Below are 21,644 nucleotides of genomic sequence, written 5' to 3'. Positions count from 1 at the left end.
AAAACACCTGTCAACTCCAGTAAAACTTATGATTCAGAGTACAGTGCTTTCATTATTACTAAAAGTTAGCATTTAGTATAATTTCATTTTTTTTCAGCTTGGTTGATAATATAGAAATGTTGCATATAGAGCAGCTTTGATTAACAAACACTTTTTTTATCAGCTTGTTTTTTCTGAGGAGCATTCACCTTGAACAGTCTCATAATAACCATTAAGAAAAGGAGTACTTGTGGCACCTTAGAAACTAACAAATTTATTTGAGCATAAGCTTTCGTGAGCTACAGCTCACTTCATCAGATGCATTCAGTGGAAAATACAGTGGGGAGATTTATATACATAGAGAACATGAAACAATGGATGTTACCATACGCACTGTAACGAGAGTGATCACTTAAGATGAGCTATTACCAGCAGGAGAGTTGGGGAAGGGGGAAAACCTTTTGTAGTGATAATCAAGGTGGGCCATTTCCAGCAGTTGACAAGAACATCTGCGGAACAGTGGGGGGTGGGGAGGAGGGAGTCTGCATAGCCAGACAATCCTGCTGTCAGGGTGCCAATGCCTGAGATGATGAGGCGTCCAGGATTTCCACGTTTATGGATCTTGGGTAGCAGATAGAATACCCCAGGTCGGGGTTCCAGGGCTCCAGATTGACAGAGCCAGAAGAGTACCCAGAAGTCACCTACTATAGGACAGGCCCAACAAAGAAAATAACAGAACGCCACTAGCCATCACCTTCAGCCCCAACTAAAACCTCTCCAACGCATCATCAAGGATCTACAACCTACCCTGAAGGATGACCCATCACTCTCGCAGATCTTGGGAGACAGGCCAGTCCTTGCTTACAGATAACCCCCCAACCTGAAGCAAATACTCACCAGCAACCGCACACCACACAACAGAATCACTAACCCAGGAACCTATCCTTGTAACAAAGCCCGTTGCCAACTGTGTCCACATATCTATTCAGGGGACACCATCATAGGGCCTAATCACATCAGCCACACTATCAGAGGCTTGTTCACCTGCACATCTACCAATGTGATAGATGCCATCATGTGCAAGCAATGCCCCTCTGCCATGTACATTGGTCAAACTGGACAGTCTCTACGTAAAAGAATAAATGGACGCAAATCAGACGTCAAGAATTATAACATTCAAAAACCAGTTGGAGAACACTTCAATCTCTCTGGTCACTCGATTTCTGATCTCAAAGTGGCAATTCTTCAACAAGAAAACTTCAAAACCAGACTCCAACGAGAGACTGCCGAATTGGAATTAATTTGCAAACTGGATACAATTAACTTAGGCTTGAATAGAGACTGGGAGTGGATGGGTCATTACACAAAATAAAACTATTTCCCCATGTTTATTCCTCCCCCACCCCCCACTGTTCCTCAGACGTTCTTGTCAACTGCTGGAAGTGGCCCACCTTGATTATCACTACAAAAGGTTCCCCCCCCCCCCCAACTCTCCTGCTGGTAATACCTCACCTTAAGTGATCACTCTCGTTACAATGTGTATGGTAACACCCATTGCTTCATGTTCTCTATGTATATAAATCTCCCCACTGTATTTTCCACTGCATGCATCCGATGAAGTGAGCTGTAGCTCACGAAAGCTTGTGCTCAAATAAATTTGTGAGTCTCTAAGGTGCCACAAGTACTCCTTTTCTTTTTGCGAATACAGACTAACATGGCTGCTACTCTGAAACCTGTAATGACCATTGTCATTGGAATGTAAGCAGGGAAACATTTTTATTAGTGTTGTCTAAAATATAGCAAGTAAGAATTAGTGTATCAGATTGCAACCTTATAGTTAGGTGATGGTTTAATATCTGCCATATAAAATAAAATACAGGTCTTGTTTAAAGCTGTGTCATATTGGCTTATGTTTAAGCAAAACATTACACTTTTCTAATAAAGTAGAGATTTTTGTACATAGATCAGGAAACTTGGAATGGAAGATCAGCAGCAATTGTCACTCCTTTGTTTGTGTAATTTGATTTTAATGCTCTTGCTTAGTGTATGTAATATTAAGTGAGGATAAGAGCCTACTTCTTACTGACAGCTGTGAACCTGCTCCTTTTATCTCAAGTGGTAGAGGCATTTGCCTTTGTTGCTGGGTGCCTTGGGTTTGACCCCTGCTGATGACCGTCCATGGTGTCTGTCCGTGGTCATTGCGTATGTATTACCATAGTGTTGCTTATTTATACAACATTGTTATGAGCTGGGTGAAACCTGGTTATGGATTGACTTAAAACCCCATTCAGACTGATAGATGTGAACTCATCCTTCGATTAACATAACTGTAAGCTGCCCGGAAGCTTTTGGCTGAGGGGTGTGTATGTGTGTTTGAGAGGAGAGATGACACGGAAACTTAGAACAGAGACAAAAAAGCCAAGGAGACTAGCACAGTGTGACTCTGGAAAAAGCTAGAGGGAGAGCTTTTGGGTCTGGTGTGGGCAAAAGAGGCTCATAGGCTGTAAGCTAAGAAACTGCTCCTTTTGTTTTTGGTTCCTTCTGCATTCAGAGACCCAGGATTTCGTACATTCCATGTTAAATAAACAAGATTGCTTCAAAGAAAATACCAGTCTGCATCAATTTCTGCTTCCAGCTGGAACATCCCCAAGGCCCAAACTTTGACTAGCTGCTTGGGTCAAAAAGGGGGAACAATATATGCATGGGTTTATTTTTTGCAAGGGATAGTCTGCGTTTTCAAGGTGCCACAAGTCCTCCTGTTCTGTTTGCGGGTACAGACTAACACGGCTGCTGCTCTGGAACCCTTTTTTTTTTTTACTGACACTCTGCTGAAATTGTGCCTAGGGTGCCAGCACAGCAAGCAAACAAAATTCATGCAGTTTGGCTTCATGCTCTTGCTTCTGTTGGGCTGTGTGGGAAGAGCCCTCGGTGAGACCAGCAAAGGAAAAAATCTCTATTGATGGGGGCAGTGGTGTTCTCTGTCTTCCCTATGTACTGCACTCCCAAAAGAGTGGAGCACTGTACCTGTGCTTCTCATATGCAGAACATTTCCCATAAAGTCCAGCAGGATCATTAAAGTGAATCTAAGAAGGATTGCATCCTTTTGCATCGTTTGCTTTTCACGGCTGATCCTGGATTTGGGGGCCTGCAGGAGTGCCGGAACCTGTATAGAAGTGGGGCGGGGGGACTGGTGCAGGATCTGTAGGTCTGCCCCCCTGCCTCTCTTCTTTCCCCTGAGGTTCTGCCCCCTATCCAGGCTGGAAACCGGACCCGGGCCATTAGGGTGACCATATTCCCTCCTTCCCTCCCACGTGGAGCTGGCCTGAGCCCTCCTCCCCTCCCCACCCCCCTGCACCAGGTGCAGAGCTGACCCGAGCCGCTTCCCCTCCCCCCACAGAGCTGACCCGAGCCGCCCTCCAACCTTCCACAGAGCTGGCCTGAGCTGCTCCCCCCGCCTCCTCGCGGGGCTGGCCCAAGTCCCATCACTCACCCCCCTTAACCCGTTTTTGGCAAAACTGGGCATGTGTCCGTACCCCCCAGGTGTGCCGTCCAGGACAGGTGGAGGGACCAGGGCTCCCTGAGCAGCTCTTACTACGGCCCAGCTCCGGCTTTCGGCGTGGCCAGTGGGTAGGATCTTGGGGAGGAACGGAAGGAGCAGGGGACTGGATCCTGTGATGAGGGCGGTGTGGGGCCCATGGGGGCCAAAATTCTTCTTTGTGCCCAGGGCCCCAATAAATCTTAATTCGCCTCTGAGCTAGAGCAGTATTATGATTGGCATTTAAAAATATATAAAATCAATATCCACTGTCCTTTATTTTCTTAGAGTGCGCACAGGCTTAAGATAGCTTGTGCCATCCCATGATGCTCAGTTAAACTGTTAAGGCAACTATTTTTTCTATGCAAAACCACACAAAATTCCAAACGATGTGCTCGTTTCCATGCTCTTAAGTTCAGTGAGAGCGGGTTTTGGCTGTTGAGGACAAAAAGTAAAACAAAGAGCTGAGTGAAGTTGGAAAATTTGTCCCTTTCACCAGCAGAAATCGGTCCAATAAAAGATATTAACCTCACCTCCCTTGTCTCTTTCTCATCACTGATTGACTGATATAGTAATTGGACTATTTCTTTTCTCGTAAAATTGTCCTAGTTTTCATCTGAGATGGTTCAAAGCCTTCAGTGCCTAGAAAGTGCAGGCAGCATTAGAGAAAATTAATGTTGTTTTTAAGTACGCCTTGATTTTAAGAATATTATGGTTCATGTAAACAAGGAACAAAATTAAAGTAAAATAGTTTTATACACATTTAAAAGTGGATTTAATTTGATTGATGGTGTCTTTGCGGGAGATAGCTTGTTGTGGGAGTCTGAACCTCAAATGATAAGTAATTGAATCAACTGATGGATAACACCATAATGTTGTACACAAAGGATATCAAGTAGGGTTCCCAACTTTCTAATTGCACAAAAATGAACACCCCTGTCCCACCTTTTCCCCAAGGTCCCGCCCCCGCTCACTCCATCCCCGCTCCCTCTGTCGCTGGCTCTCCCCCACCCTCACTTTCTCATTTTCACCAGGCTGGGGCAGGGGGTTCTGGTGTGGGAGGGGGTGTTGGCTCCAGGGTGGGGCCAGAAATGAGAGGTTCAGGGTGTGTGGGGGGCTCCAGGCTGGGGCACGGAGTTTGGGGTGCAGGAGGGGGCTCCAGGCTGAGGGGTTCATAGAATCATAGAATATCAGGGTTGGAAGGGACCTCAGGAGGTCATCTAGTCCAACCCTCTGCTCAAAGCAGGACCAATCCCCATCTAAATCATCCCAGCCAGGGCTTTGTCAAGCCTGACCTTAAAAATATCTAAGGAAGGAGATTCCACCACCTCCCTAGGTAACGCATTCCAGTGCTTCACCACCCTCCTAGTGAAAATTTTTTTCCTGATATCCAACCTAAACCTCCCCCACTGCAACTTGAGACCATTACTCCTTGTTCTGTCATCTGCTATCACTGAGAACAGTCTAGATCCATCCTCTTTGAAACCCCCTTTCAGGTAGTTGAAAGCAGCTATCAAATCCCCCCTCATTCTTCTCTTCCACAGACTAAACAATCCCAGTTCCCTCAGCCTCTCGTCATGTGTTCCAGTCCCCCAATCATTTTCGTTGCCCTCCGCTGGACTCTCTCCAATTTTTCCACATCCTTCTTGTAGTGTGGGGCCCAAAACTGGACACAGTACTCCAGATGAGGCCTCACCAATGTCGAATAGAGGGGAACGATCACGTCCCTCCATCTGCTGGCAATGCCCCTACCTATACATCCCAAAATGCCGTTAGCCTTCTTGGCAACAAGGGCACACTGTTGACTCATATCCAGCTTCTCATCCACTGTAACCCCTAGGTCCTTTTCTGCAGAACTGCTGCCGAGCCATTCGGTCCCTAGTCTGTAGCAGTGCATGGGATTCTTCCATCCTAAGTGCAGGACTCTGCTCTTGTCCTTGTTGCACCTCATCAGATTTCTTTTGGCGGGGGCTCTTGGCTGAAGAAGGGGGTTGGGGTGCAAGGGTGAGTGTGGGATATGGGCCCCAGAAGGGAGTTTGGGTGCGGGAGGGGGCTCAGGGCTGAGGCAGGTATGCGGGAGGGGGTGCAGGCTCTGGGGTGGGACTGGGGATGTGGGGTTTGGGATTCAGGAGAGGGCTCAGGCCTGGGGCAGAGTGTTGGGGTACGGGAAGGGGTATGGGGTGTGGGAGAGGGATCAGGGCTCGGGCAAGGGTGCGGGAGGGGGTGATGGCTCCGGCTGGAGGTGCGGGGACTAGGGTAGGACTGGGGATGAAGGGTTTGGGGTGCAGGTGGGGGCTCAGGCCTGGGGCATGGGGTTGGGGTGAGGGAGGTATTTGGTATCACTTAACCTATGTTCTTTTGTTAATAAACTTGTTTTACTTTTGATCTAAAACAGTGTTTCTCAACCTGGAGGTCATGACCTCCAGGGGGGTCGCAGGATGGGTTGTGGGAGGGGTTAGGCAAGTGCAGGGCTGGCATTAGGCGGTGGCAATCAGGGCAGTTGCCTGGGACACTGCAAAACTAAGTTGCATGCTTCAGCCGTGGGGGCGGGTCTGAAGTGTGTAACTTAGCTTGTTGGGTCCCCTGTTGTGTGGGGCCCTGGGCAGTTGCCCTGTTTGGCCCCCCCTAATGCCAGCCCTTTTAGTAGGTGGGCCACAGTTTTTTAAGTCCAAAAGGAGTTGCAAGCACAAAAAGGTTGAGAAACACTGATCTAAACCAACTCAGTGCTGTATTTGAATTGAAGTAATTAACTCTAATTAAAGTAATAAGCTGTACTTTTGTCTCTTTAAGGGAGCAACAAATCTTCTTATTTCTCTGAGTGTTCCAGGAAGAGGATAGACACTTCAGAGCAGAAGGTTTTGGGGAAGTTCAGGACTGAGTGTGTGTTGGGTGTCACTCTGCAAGTAGTAACTAAGGCTGGTGGAGACCAGTGTGGAGCTGTTCCATTGTAGGCACGCTACTGGGATCAGAGCACTGAACCAGGCCTGCAGAGCACACACATGCTCAGGGAGCTACATGCTTATCTACTGGCTGCTGGTGTCTGGGGTGTGAGCCATCGCAGCAGAGCATTTAAGGCACCAGAGTTACAGGGCAGGGGGTGAGACAACTTCTCTCTGGTCTGAATTGTATTGCCAAAATGTTACAAGTAAGTTATAAGAAGGAAAGGGACAGCAAAATGTTTGGTTAGGAGTTTAAACACAATCCTCCAGGCACTGCGCAGTGGTGCTCCATAATTGTTTCCTTCTATTATGTAGTTGTCCTTATCTGCATCGAACAACAGGGGATACAGAAAGAAAATATCATCTCAGATATTACAAGACTGGAACATGTATTCATGAAACAGATGCTCGGGGCCACTGTGTGAAGAATGGACTCCACTGTGCCTTTGCTCATGGGCCTCATGACCTTAGACCACCAGTATATGATATAAGGTATCCTTTTATTTTTAACTTTCAGTCCTCATTATTAGGAGACCATTGTCCTATAACATTCCAGTCTGTAGACATTAAACTTTTCTGTCTCCAAATACAATTAACTTTACAATCAAATGTATAATTTCTGACATTATTACTGTAAATGTGAAAACCTATATTAAATCAATATTAAGATTGCAAATGTAAAATAATGGGAAATTAAAATATTAACATTTTTAGAGCAACAGTAACGTATCCATGTATGAAGGACCCTGCATGTAATGCACTTAAGAGTGCACAAGGCTGGATATTTTACCTTTTTGCCTTGATGCTGTGTAGATCTGCTTGTGCTGCTTAAATTCATAAAAATGGTCATTTTGATGCTATCTTTCAGCTCCTCATTTTGTGTTTGTGATATTTTGCCTCCTTTGTACATGGTTTCTTTGGGATTTTTGATTTTTTTGTTGTCCCTTTTCCCCTCCCCCAATAAGTGAGATGTCAGTGGTCTCTGTTGCTGCCTTTTAAAGGTGAGATTAGGTGGCAGCCAAAGGGTGATGCTTTGTGATTCAGGATAACAAGGAGGATGAGCATTATTTGTGACTGTGAACCAGCTTTTGAAATACTAGGGGACAAGAGGAAGGGGATAATGCACTGGCTTAGGATAAAGAGTGGGATCCTTATAGGAAGTGATGATTGCCAGCCAAGCCTTCTGAGCTTTGTAGGGATGGAGCTCTGCTCCTGCAGGATTTAAGAGCCTTTAATGGCAACTGCTACCTTCTGCAATCCATCCCTTGTGTTATTCCTTGTTCCCTGCCTACAGCTTCAGGCTCACTGCTCTGTTGCTAAATTGTTCCCAGAATTACTTCTGCAACATTAAAACTTATTGAATAATTTCATAGTCATTTAACATGAGCTTTAATTCCCACCTTACCACAGAATTCCTTGCATCTCTGCATGATCACACACTGTTTCAATTATCTATCACATACTATTTTTTCCATAGGATTCTTGCCTTGTGCAGTGTGCGCTCTGAGTGAGACAGCAATTCAGTATTTTTTTTACCCTCCTTATTCACCATGTGGTACTATGCCTTATTTTCTGCATACCAGACCTCATCGTGAGTACAGTATATTCCATTTCCTTGTGATGTTTTATATTGTGATCATTCCTGTGGTACCTGAGCGTCTCACAGACATTAAAGAATTTACTTACAAAACCTCTGAAGTGTGTGTAGAGAAGCATTATTATTCTAGTTTTATGGATGGAGAACTGAAGCACGGAGATATTTAAGCTAAAATTCACAAAAGTGACTGCTAAATGCTTCATTTATTGGATTTCCAACTTGAGATGCTTTATGGTTTGATACTGAGCACCAGCATCTTCCACCAGCGTCAGCTGGAGTTACGAATGCTCAGCACTTCTTAAACTCAGGCTTTAGGTATCTCAAATTATGCACCTAGAAAATGGAGAACATACAACTAGTTGGCCGCCTTTTGGTTTAAGTGACTCCCACCGTCATATAGGAAATATGTGGCTAAATTGGTTCACTGTATTAACTACAAGAGCCTTCTTTATTTTCCTGTAGGCCCCTGCTTTGTTCCTGTCACATCATCTTCTCTTGTCTTCTGCAGATGAAGTAGAGTTCTTATAGATAATAGTCTCATTAACCATAGTGCTGTCTCATAGTGCGCTGAATGAGGCAGGAGTCCTGTTGAAAACATAGTATGTGATATGTAATTAAATAAGGACAGTCACAATTCATTTGCACAAGGAGGCCAAATAATGCAACCTCCCCAGCAAAGAACATAACCTTATATATGCTTGTATTGCAGAGGAGATGAGTGATGGCAGGGGTGAATTGTGGAGGTCAAGAAATGGGAGGAGATAGGATTACTAGGTTGAATTAGGTTTACTAGATAGCAACTGTGAAAAAACTGGATGGGGGTGGGGGGTAATAGGCTCCTATATAAGAAAATGTCCCAAAAAACGGGACTGTCCCTTTAAAAATGGGACATCTGGTCACCCTACGTTGAATGGAAGGTGTAGAGGATGAAATCAAGGAAGCAGTCTGCCTTTGTGACAGAGGAAGAGGTGTGTGAGCAGGTAATGGAGGAAGGGAGAGGTAAGGGAGAGTGGGTTAGAGGTCACATCAAGTTCTTGGGATTTTTTTTATTGAAGAAGTTGGCAAGATCCTGGCAGGAGGGAAGAGGATTTTTAGAGGAAGAGAAAAATGGTAAATAGGCAGCTGGTATTGTGAGTGTGGAAATAATTGAGAGTGGAGGAATAATGTTGCTGCTTATTCAGAAAGAATGGAAAGGTAAATAAAAGTGAATTTGTAGTGGAGGAAGTCAGCATAGGCATGGGACTTCAACAATAGACTCTTATGAGTGTAGAAACAGGAGCAGAGAAAGAGTGTGTGTGTGTGTATGTATGTATGTATGTATGTATGTATAAGGGGGGGAACCAGAGGTAGGGGTTGGCAGGGTGAACCTTGCAGTGTGAGAGAGGGGAAAAGGAGTCAAAGGTGGTGGCGAATGCAGGTTGGAGGGAGTTAATGATCATATCAGTGGAGGAGAAGGAAAAAGAGGATAGGGAGGAGTGGGCTGAGAACAAAATTCCTTAATATTGATGGATTGGAAGTTGTATAAGCTATATGGAAAGGGAGAGGAGAAAAGAATTGGGTGGAGTGTTGTTCAAATAAAGGAAGGTGTGTGTGTGAATGAGGATGAGTTGGAAGTGGGAGGAATGGGAGAGAAAAAGCCTGCCACTCCAGAATGTTCCTGTGGTCCGATTCAGGATGGGGAGTGTGAGAGAGGGAAAGACCGCTGTAAGAGGAGAGCAGCTATAGAGGCGGTGTCACAGAACAAGATTCAGGTCTCAGGGAGAGCCAGGATCAGGAAATGATGGCATCGTGGGAGCTGCTATCTCTGGAGATGGAACGGACACTTTGGAGGGTGGAGGGAAATAGGGATAATGTGAGGTTTTGAAGAGGAAAAACTTGGGATGAGGTGATGACTGGGAAAGGTGTAGGGGTAGGAGAGTGGGGATGTGGTTAGGAACCGGGTTGGGGGTGGAGTAGCTGGAGGCAATGAGGGGAAGTCAGGAGAATGTGTGGGATATGGATTTGTGGGGTTCTGTAAGGAGTTGGGAGATGAATGTACTTTGAAAGACTCAGTGGCCAAATTGCTCGTCTGCTGTGGTGAAATTTTCTGCCTCTTCCTCAGTAGGGATAGTGGTAGTGTGGAAGTGCCTAGAGGCAGCCATCAGGGCCTGTCAAGGTTCCTTCCCTACTCTGAACGCTAGGGTACAGATGTGGGGACCTGCATGAAAACCTCCTAAGCTTACTTTTACCAGCTTAGCTTAAAACTTCCCCAGGGTACAAACTATTTTACCCTTTGCCCTTGGACTTTCGCTGCCACCACCAAATATCTAACGCCGGTATTATTATTATTAGGAAAGAGTTCGTTTGGAAACGTCTTTCCCCTCAAAATCCTTCCAAATCTTACTCCCTTTTTTCTGGGGAAGGTTTGATAAAAATCCTCACCAATTTGCATAGGTGACAACAGACCCAAACCCTTAGATCTTAAGAACAATGAAAAAAGCATTCAGTTTCTTAAAAGAAGAATTTTAATAGAAGAAAAAGTAAAAAAGAATCACCTCTGTAAAATCAGGATGGTTAATACCTTACAGGGTAATTAGATTCAAAACATAGAGAATCCCTCTAGGCAAAACCTTAAGTTACAAAAAGACACAAAACCAGGAATATCCATTCCATTCAGCACATCTTATTTTCTCAGCCATTTAAAGAAATCATAATCTAACGCATATCTAGCTAGATTACTTACTAAGTTCTAAGACTCCATTCCTGTTCTGTCCCCGGCAAAAGCATCACACAGACAGACCCAGACCCTTTGTTTCTCCCCCCTTCCAGCTTTGAAAGTATCTTGTCTCCTCATTGGTCATTGTGGTCAGGTGTCAGCAAGGTTATCCTAGCTTCTTAACCCTTTACAGGTGAAAGGGTTTTTCCTCTGGCCTGAAGGGATTTTAAAAGTGTTTACCCTTCCCTTTATATTTATGACAGGGTCCCATTTTGCTAGGCTGTAACGTGTAATATGAAAGAGAGTCCCTGCCCTGAAGAGTTGACAATCTTAGCATATGAGAAGTGACAACAGGTGGATACAATGACAAATGGGGTAGGGAGAGACAAGGTAGTGTTGAAGTGATCGTATTTAGAGCAATAAGCAGTTGCCTAGCATGCTAGCTGTCCAGCTGTTGTTGGGTGTTTTGTAGACATCACTTCTGAAAAGATTTGCAGGAGGATAATGTGGTGGCTTTATGGATTTTTATGTGGCACTTTCCCCATACATAAGATGTGGAATGGGAGAAAGCACCAGAGATGCTTGAGGGCAAATTGTACTAATGGGTGTAAAAGATGGCATAGTTGATAAAATGGAGGGATGTGTGGCAGAGTGGATAAAAATTTGATTTTTTTTTGTATATTAAAAAAATCAGATTTTCTATTTTAAATAAAATACAGATTTATGTAAAAAACCTATTTAAAATTTAAGTTTGAAATTGACAATTTATGTTAAGGCCTAACTTTACTATAATCCATTAAGATCAAGTAAATAGAAAAAATATTAAGCAATACAGTAACTCCTCACTTAACGTTGTAGTTATGTTCCTGAAAAATGCTACTTTAAGTGAAATGATGTTAAGCGAATCCAATTTCCCCATAAGAATTTGTGTAAATAGGGGGGTTAGGTTCCAGGGAAGGCAGAGGGTGGGATATTTCCCAGGGACTGCCTTACTGCTAAATGATGAACTAGCACTTGGCTGAGCCCTCAAGGGTTAACACATTGTTGTTAATGTAGCCTCACACTAGCTTCAACGGGCTGCTCTTTCTGCAAGCAGTGGACAAAGGAGGCGGCAAACAACATTATAAGGGAGAATTGTGCAACTTTAAATGAACATGTTCTCTAATTGATCAGCAACGAAACAACATAAACCAGGACAACTTTAAGTGAGGAGTTACTGTACATGTTTGCTGCCAAGTTTTAAAGCAAGTCAAAACGCTGAACTGGTGAAAGTCACTGGCTAAGTACATGGAACCAGTGTTTGTTGAAATGCTAAATCAGCTTTTGACAGCAGTTACCTCTTCTGCAGGTGCAGCGAGAATGTTTTCTTCATTTCAGTTTATTCAGCTAGTTCATTCAAAGTTAAGAAACCAATTGGGAGTTGAAAAAGCAGGAAAGCTTGTTTTTTTTCTTCTAATCTCTGAATAAAAACTAGGTGTAAGAGGATGAGATCTATTAGTTCTAAAATCTTGAAGGACATAGTAACCAGAAACAATGAGCTCCATTTACAACTATATATAATTCTCTTTGTTTAATAAATCAATTCGTTTTAAATACAAAACATACTTTAATACATTTTTGATAATATTTTCCTCTTATGTATCCAGCACATGTAGGATAGTTTAATTTAATTTTTTTTAATTGCTGTGATTTTTCATTTTGAATTGAATTTGAATTTCCTTCCAAATAGAGCTTGACACAAATCACAAGTGCAAAATTTAATCATTTAGTAAATAAGAAATGCATCATTCTCCATTTTCTAACATAATGAAAAATACAAAAATTAAGAATCTGGAAAAATATAAATTAAGAACATACGAACAGCCACACTGGGTCAGACCAAAGATCCATCTAGCCCAGTATCCTGTCTTCCGACAGTGGACAATGCCAGGTTCCCCAGAGGGAATGAACAGAACAGGTAATCATCAAGTGATTAAACAATATAATTGCTTAAATGTCTATAGATATAGTATATGATCCTGGTTAGCAAAAAGAAGTATCAAATTTGGTGTAAAGGCTATATTTAGTTGCAAATCAACATGTTTTAAATGTCCCCAACCAGTGAGAATCAGCCTTTCTTTTAGAAAATCACTAAAAAGTACCAAAGAAATTTAAACTGATCCATCCTAGTGAGTGGATGGTAATATATTAGAGTTGATAGGTAGGGCATATCTAAGCTCTAAAGAGCCTTTAAAAATAAAGACAAGAAACTTGTTTTTGGGATGGAGGACAGGGAGCTACTGGATGGGGGCCTGCATTGTGCAGGAGGTCAGACTAGATGATCATAATGGTCCCTTCTGACCTTAATATCTATGAATCTATGTAATCAGTGCAATAAGAAAAGATGATGATCTTCTAGCAGCAGTGTCTTTAATACACCCGCTGGGGACAAGATTGAATTTATCAAGGCCAGAAACAGGAAGCTGAAATGGTTAAGATGTGAGATGAGTTTTGTCTATGTGGACTGAGAGGAAAGATCTGATCTTATGGACGTTGTGTAGGAAGAAACAGCAAGAATTAGAAATGGAGGCGTGGGTCTAAAGAGAGGATAGAATCAAAGATAACACCTAGATCGTAGTGGTAGCCATGTTAGTCTGTATCAGCAAAAACAATGAGGAGTCCTTGTGGCACCTTAGAGATTAACAAAGTTATTTGGGCATAAGCTTTTGTGGGCTAAAACCCACTTCATCAGATACATGGAGTGAAAAATACAGTAAGCAGTATTTCTATTACAGCACATGAAAAGATAAGAGTTGCCTTACCAAGTTGGAGGTCAGTGCTAACGAGGCCAATTCAGTTAAGGTGGAAGTGACCTATTCTCAACAGTTGACAAGAAGGGGTGAATATCAACAGAGGAAAAATTACTTTTTGTAGTGACCCATCCACTGCCAGTTTTTATTCAGGCCTAATTTGATGGTGTCCAGTTTGCAAATTAATTCCAGTTCTGCAGTTTCTCGTCAAAGTCTGTTTTTGAAGTTTTTTGTTGTTGAAGAATTACCACTTCTAAGTCTGTTATTGAGTTTCCAGGGAGATTGAAGTGCTCTCCTACTGGTTTTTGAATGTTACAATTCTTGATGTATGATTTGTGTCCATTTATTCTTTTGCGTAGAGACTGTCCGATTTGGCCAGTGTACATGGCAGAGGGGCATTGCTGGCACATGATGGCATATATCACATTGGTAGACATGCAGGTGAATGAGCCCCTGGTGGTGTGGCTGATGTGGTTAGGTCCTAAGATGGTGTCCCTTGAATAGATATGCAGACAGAGCTGGCAATGGGGTTTGTTGCAGGGATTGGTTCCTGGGTTAGTGTTTTTGTTGTGTGGTGTGTAGTTGCTGGTGAGTATTTGCTTCAGGTTGGGGGGCTGTCTGTAAGTGAGGACTGGCCTGTCTCCCAAGGTCTGTGAGAGTGAGGGATCGTCCTTCAGGATAGGTTGTAGATCCTTGATGATGCGTTGGAGAGGTTTTAGTTGGGGGCTGTAGGTGACGGCTAGTGGCATTCTGTTCCTTTCTTTGTTAGGCCTGTCCTGTAGTAGGTGACTTCTGGGTACTCTTCTGGCTCTGTCAATCTGTTTCTTCACTTCAGCAGGTGGGTATTGTAGTTTTAAGAACGCTTGATAGAGATCCTGTAGGTCTGAGGGATTGGAGCAAATGCAGTTGTATCTTAGAGCTTGGCTGTAGACATTGGATCATGTGATGTGGTCTGGATGAAAGCCACTTCCACCTTAATTGAATTGGCCTCATTAGCACTGACCCCGCACCCCACACTTAGTAAGGCAACTTCCATCTTTTTATGTGCTGTAATATATATACTACTTACTGTGTTTTTCACTCGATGCATCTGATGAAGTGTGTTTTAGCCAATTAAAGCTTATGCCCAAATAAATTTGTTAGTCTCTAAGGTGACCCCTCGTTGTTTTTACCTAGATCATAGACCTGAGTCACTGGAAAATGGTGACTGAGATATGGAAGGGTGCAGCAACACCAAGGTCCAGATTTTTTTTAAAGGTGTTTAGGCATTGCTGCTCTCAGCAGTGCAATGCCTAACAAATTTTGGAGCCGACATTTCACTTTCAGAAGGGAATTAGGCACTTACAAGCCAAAATCCTATTGTCAGTTAATGGGATTTAGGCCCCTGAGTGCTGAAATTACCGTATATACTCGATCATAAGCCGGTTCGTTTATAAGCCGACCCCCCCGCAATGGATAAGTAAAAATGGTAAAAACTGTATGACCCTTTCATAAGCTGACCCTATATTTCAGGGGTTGGCAAACTTTGGCTCCCAGCCCATCAGGGTAAGCTGCTGACGGGTCGGGACGTTTTGTTTACCTGGAGCGTTCGCAGGCACGGAGCCCCTCAGCTCTCAGTGGCCGCGGTTTGCCATTCCCAGCCAATGGGAGCTGCGGGAAGTTAGTCTGGGAATGGCAAACCGCGGCCACAGGGAACAGAGGGGCTCCATGCCTGCAGACGCTCCAGGTAAACAAAATGACAATGTATTAGATATTCAATTCAATTATTTCATAGAGTTTAAAATGTTGGTGTTGACCCGTTTATAAGCCGACCCCTGCTCTTTGGTGTGTCACTTTTTTACCAAAAATATTCAGCTTATGAACGAGTATATACGGTACTTATGAAAGTGAAGTGTAGGCTCATAAATCAGGCATTGCAATGCTGAGCTCAGCAATGCCTTAATACCTGTAAAAATCTAGGCCCAAGTGCTTTCAGTTTTGCTCCAGAGGAGGGCAGAGTTCTGGCGTCATGACACGTGGCTTCCTACTGAACTGGAGTAAATATGAACTTAGTGTCCTCTATTAACCGTGATTTCCCAAGGGTGATCAGAAAATCATACAATACATGTCCCGAATGTTGCCAGGAATTTGGATCTCAGATAGTTCTGGTTTTCTGAACTCAAGAATCTGGCAGCAAAGCCACTTGTGCCTCTTCCAGATTTTCTGTCTCAATATCAGGGTCAGATACTTTACCCAGGTCCGAAGTCTCTGCATTTGTTGGCATAGGTCATCTGATTGTGGAGATCAGCCTTTCTCAGGAGTGCCTGGGAGATGATTTTGCAGAGTTGGAAAATGTTGTCTAGAATATCCTATGCAGCCAGAGAGAGAAGATTTTTTTTTCATGGTAAGCACATAGAAACATGAAACCTGTCTCATCGCCAGTCCCAGACCTCTGAGGACACATAGTGAGAATCCAGACTTCTTGAGACACAATAAGTTCCCTTCAAATTAATTTTTTCAGTGATGGCAGCATATCATGTTCCATATCATGTTCCAAGGTGTGGGTGTACCAGGGATTTATATAGAGGCAATATGATATTTTCTGTCTTATTATCTGTCCTTTTCCTAATGATTCCCAACATTCTGTTAGCTTTTTTGACTGCTGCTGCACATTAAGTGAATGTTTTCAGAGAACTATCCAGAATGACTCCCAAGATCTCTTGAGTGGTAACAGCTAATTTAGACCCCCCCATCATTTTATATGTGTAGTTGGGATTATGTTTTCCAATGTGCATTACTTTGCATTTATTGACATGGAATTTCATCTGCCATTTTGTTGCCCAGTCACCCAGTTTTGAGAGATCCCTTTGTAACTCTTCGCATTCTGCTTTGCACTTAACTGTCTTGAGTAGTTTTGTATGATCTGTAAATTTTGCCACCTTACTGTTTACACCCTTTTTCCAGATAATTTATGAACATGTTGAATGGTACTGATCCCAGTACAGACCCATGGGGAACACCAGTATTTACCTCTCTCCATTATGAAAACTGACCATTTTTTCCTACCCTTTGTTTCCTATCTTTTAACCTGTGTTTGTATGCCCTATAGTCAAGAATGTTTCTAAGTGGCCTTATCTAATATTTTTCCAACTGTGCATGAACTGGTATATTTGTAGGATCTTAACTTCATCCTAATGAAGCTCTCATAGTCTCCAAATGAGACTCTGGGAGAGAATTACTTCTGTGGCTTGTCCAGTGCTCATGGCCTTGTGATGATAATATTAGCCAAAAGAGTCAGCAAGTGCCAGGCTTTAATTGTTGCATCTGAAGAAGTGGGGTTTTTTACCCGTGAAATCTTATGCCCAAATAAATCTGTTAGTCTTTAAGGTGCCACCGGACTCCTCATTGTTTTTGTGGATTCAGACTAACACGGCTACCCCTCTGATATTTGTTACAAGAGCACCTAGAGTCTCTGATCAAGATTGGAGCATTATTGTGCTATAAACTGTACCCACAAGTAATGAGAAAGTTCAAACCCTGAAGATTTACTAGTATAAACAGAGGAGAGACAAGGGAAGAAGATGAGAAGGACATCTTCATCCCAAATTAATTCTTTTAAAATGGCCTTTGATTTTCATCTGAATCAGATCCTCAATTTACTTCTCTTCTTCCTCACATTCTTTTTACTGTAAAGGAAGGTCAATTTAAATATAATAGATGCTATGAAGGGCCTTGGCTATGGCCTGAAAAGAACAAAATTATTCCATAAATATACTAGATTATCTGTAGTTTATAGTGATAGTTAGGAGCCAAACTGTTTCCACAACACCTTTCAAAGCAGATCAAACCTCTATAGAAACATGCCATGAGATCCAGTCCCTGAAGATGTCAGAGTGCATTTATTAGATTCAAGATGGCCTTGAAGGCATTGTTTTGGAATGTGACAGTTGTAGAAATATATAGAGCTGCCAGTTCCTACCTTTATGCAACATTATCTCTTGACCTTGCCTCAATATCTAATGTTCAGTTCACAATCTATCATTTCTACCTCTCCAGAGGTTTGTTGTTGCTCTCAACCAAGATGAATGTCTCAAACTTGCTAATACATTGTTCTTGGATGAATTAGCAGATGTGTTGTAAGCAAAACATGAGAAGTAATTCTTCTACTCTATTCACCATTAATAAGGCCTCATCTGGAGTACTGTGTCCAGTTCTGGGCAGCACATCAGAAAAGATGTGGACAAATTGGAGAAGGTCCAGAGGAGAGCAACAAAAACAATTAAAGGCCTAGAAAATGTTATATATGAGGTAAGATTAAAAAAATTGGGTTGATTTAGTCTGGAGAAGAGAAGATTTAGGAAGGACGTAAGTCTTCAAGTACATAAAAGGTTGTTACAAAGAGAAAAGTGATAAATTGTTCTCCTTAGTCACTGAGGACAAGAAGTAATGGGCTTAAATTGCAGCAAGGGAGATTTGGGTTAGACATTGTGAAAAACTTCCTAATTATAAAGGTAGTTAAGCACTGGAACAAATTACCTAGGGAGGTTGTGGAATCTCCATCATTGGAGGTTTTAAAGAACAGATTAGGCAAACACCTGTCAGGGCTGGCCTAGATAAATTTAGCCCTTCCTCAGTGCAGGGGACTGGACTAGATGACCTATTGAGGTCCCTTCCAGTTCTACATTTCTGTGATCTATAACGATGATACTTGAAGTAGAAAATAGTTAGTTACTTGTAGCTGGAGTCTCTTAAGATTCACATGGGGAGAACTGAGAATATGTGGGATGACATTTCCTCCCGATATGACCCTGCCTGGGGTATTCCATTGCTCTAGAAGAAATATGTGCTGTGCCTTAACGGTAGCAGTTTCTACAGTGGTCTGGGCTTGATGGAATGTGACTGCACCTTCCATGAGAGTGGAGATGCTTACTGAGAATATGCAAACTAGATACCATTAACTTGGGTTTGAATAGAGACTGTGAGTGGCTGGGTCATTAGACATATTGAATCTTTATTTCGCCATGTTAAGTATCCTCACACCTTCTTGTCAACTGTCTAAATGGGCCATCTTGATTATCACTACAAAAGTATTTTTCTCCTGCTGATAATAGCTCATCTTAATTAACTAGCCTCTTACAGTTGGTATGGCTATTTCCACCTTTTCATGTTCTCTGTATGTATATATATATATATATATCTTCTGACTATATGTTCCATTCTATGCATCCGATGAAGTGGGCTGTAGCCCATGAAAGCTTATGATCAAATAAATTTGTTAGTCTCTAAGGTGCCACAAGTACTCCTGTTCTAGTTACAGGTGAGTAACTTTTCTTCCTTCCTTGTGTATACCCTTCAAATCCAGTATGTGAAAACTGTTGTTAAATGCCCTTTTAAATAGGCATTCAGTCACACAACATCTGTGTTTACATTTTATATGCTGCTCCTTCTGGTTTAGTAATTTTTATTGCTCCCACCGAGGAATTCCTTCCAAATATATTGTAGAGAACAATAAACATAATTTTTTTGGTGAGGTGCCCAGAAATAAAAATTTTAAGTCTGTAAGCACTTTAGAACAGGGCTTTTTTTGTTCTTGTACAGTTGGGACCCTGACCCATGATTGGGTGCCCCTATTCACTACTAGAGTACAAATAGTAATAGGTAGGGTGTCATAGAAATGGTAGAGAAAGGGATTATATTTTTTCCTGTCCAAGATATGATGTGTCGAGATAAGGGCCACAAAGCATGGTTTCAATATCCCATCAGAAAGTTGTATCAGCCTTGCCATTCATTATCACTGTAGCTTTCCAAATTTCTGCCATTGAAAATCTTTGTTTTGCCACATTGTATTAGCTCATTTTTGTCTAAAATAATCTTATTTATGCTGTATTTGTATTTCTGCCATATTTTTAACCTGCTTAGTTCCTCTTGCTTTATTGCTCTTTCTTGGATACATGCAACATTGTCCAATATAATGTCATTTGTACATTTCTTTAGTGTGCTCTTGACAGTCCTCTTTATCAGTTTAAGATGTTAAATGCAACTGTACCTCACACCAGTTATTACGACTTTCTGCCTTGTGCCTATCCCTTTGTTAACATATATAATTATCCTTTGTTGTGATGCTTTCACCAGTATCAATCCACGTAACAATGCCAAGGCAAGACAATTTGAGTTTTTCAAATAAGGCTTTGTGAGGCATGGCATAAAACCCGGGCTCACAAAGTCAGTGGCAAAACTCCTATTAACTTCCATAAAGCCAGGGTTTCATCCACAATCGGGACATTTAATGAAGATGCACAGTATGGTAAAATTATCTTCTGTTCTCCATTTCAGGGAACTTCAGGCACAGGAAGCCTTACAGAATGGGCAGCTAGGAGGTGGAGAAAACATCCCTGACCTACAGCCAGGAATTCTAGCTAGCCAAGCAATGATTGAAAAAATTCTTAGTGAGGATCCGAGATGGCTGGGTAATGTTCTATATTTTCTCTTCTCATCACTGTTTCTATATCTGTCTAGACCTATTTTGACTTTTATTGGAGAGGCTTCAAAAGTTATGTTGAATAAAGGAGTGATTGTGTGTGTTGTAACAGAGTTCCTCCTATGCCTTGGTGGGTCCTGCGCTTACTGGCGGATTTTCTCGCCTCAGAGGTTCACGGCAGCCCTCAGTTTGGCCACTTTCATGGCTCAGATCTGCTGTTCACTAAGTTAACCTCATCACTGGCCAGCATGGGGAAAGGGAGGAGAACAATCCCCGCAGTCTCTGCTGATCCACATAGTGCACCGGGGAACAGGCCAGAGACCTTCCCCACTGATGGAACCCGCAGTCCCGTTCAACTCCTCCGGTATCAAGTAGGGAGTTGGAGGGATGGGGGGAACCCGGTCCCGCCCTCTACTCCGGGTGCCAGCCCAGGTCCCTATGGATTGCAGCTGTCTACAGTGGCTCCTGTAACAGCTGTGTGACAGCTGCAACTCCCTGGGCTACTTCCCCATGGCCTCCTCCCAACACCTTCTTTATTCTCACCACAGGACTTTCCTCCTGATGTCTGATAATGCTTGTACGTCTCAGTCTTCCAGTAGGACGCCTTCTCACTCTCAGCTTCTTGCACCTCTTGCTCTCAGCTCCTCGCATGCACCACAAACTGAAGAGAGTTTTTTTTAAACCCGGGTGCCCTGATTAGCCTGCCTTAATTGATTCTGGCAGCTTCTTGATTGGCTGCAGGTATTCTAATCAGCCTGTCTGCCTTAATTGTTTCCAGAAAGTTCCTGATTGTTCTGGAACCTTCCCTGTTGGAGGATGGGACCGTCCCTAGCTTGCTCCTGAGCTATCTGCTTTCTTTTCTTTCCTAAAGCCCCCTGGCCTGGATTTTTCTTACTTTTGGACCTTGCATTAGTTCCCTCCCCCGAACGGGCCAGACGCTTTGTTGTTTTGGTTTGATTTTTGCCACCTTTTCTTGCTTTTTTTTTTGAGTGCTGATTGGCCTCCAGCTTGCAGCCAGCACCCGCCCCCCCCCCCTCGCCTGCTCTCGGGCGCAGCTATTTGTCTCAGCTGAAACCCCCGGAGGAGGGGGGGGAAGATTGCCGATTTTGCTATCCGGAGGGGGGAGTGGAAGCCCCCAGACCCAGCCGTTTCGCTGTTTGTTTGAAATTCCAGCTTTATCTTTACAACATTCTCGGCTGCCGGAAGCCTTGGAACGCAGCCAACACAGTTGGAGAAGAAGATTTTCAGAGACATCACTCCGGGAAGCTACAAATCATCGTGGAGGGGGCCGTAAGACTGAGTAACTTTTCGAATTATACTCTCGTGGGGGGGAGTTTGACTGTGTTTTAATTGCATTTGTGGCGGCACAGGGGGTGTGGCAACAAGCTGCCCCCTGATCCATCGGTGCCCCCCCCCCACCATTACTACAACTGTCACGGCCCCCCGCCGTTCGTCCCTGCTGGCAACTTGCCATCTGCCTTCGGATCCAGCTGTTTGCTTTGAACTTTGCCTTTCGGACCGGACATAATAGCCGACCAAACGAGACTCTTTGGACAAACGTGCGTGGGTCTGCACCCCCCCCCCCACCGGACTGCTTATTCCACGGCTTACCCCTATTATTGGAAATATCAGCTGTTCCTCCCCCACTGCCTC

At 43.2% G+C, this 21,644-nt stretch overlaps 1 protein-coding gene across 5 annotated transcripts in view; it reads left to right on the top strand.

Moving 5' to 3' along the window:
• Positions 1-21,644, top strand: part of UNKL (unk like zinc finger) — a 150,001-nt gene that overhangs the window by 10,006 nt on the left and 118,351 nt on the right. For 2 of the 5 annotated variants that reach the window (XM_074964895.1, XM_074964894.1), the window contains exons 3-4: positions 6,769-6,945; positions 19,847-19,980. The exons of 2 other annotated variants lie outside the window; for them this stretch is intronic. In XM_074964895.1, the coding sequence (XP_074820996.1) occupies positions 6,769-6,945; positions 19,847-19,980 (311 nt within the window). The remainder of the gene's footprint in view (positions 1-6,768; positions 6,946-19,846; positions 19,981-21,644) is intronic. One more of the 5 variants, XM_074964896.1, reaches the window with a different exon arrangement.

The sequence above is a fragment of the Natator depressus genome, chromosome 10 (genome assembly GCF_965152275.1).
Source record: "Natator depressus isolate rNatDep1 chromosome 10, rNatDep2.hap1, whole genome shotgun sequence".
Taxonomy (NCBI): domain Eukaryota; kingdom Metazoa; phylum Chordata; order Testudines; family Cheloniidae; genus Natator; species Natator depressus.
The sequence above is the reverse complement of the archived record's forward strand: the minus strand, read 5'-3'. Positions and strand labels throughout refer to the sequence as shown.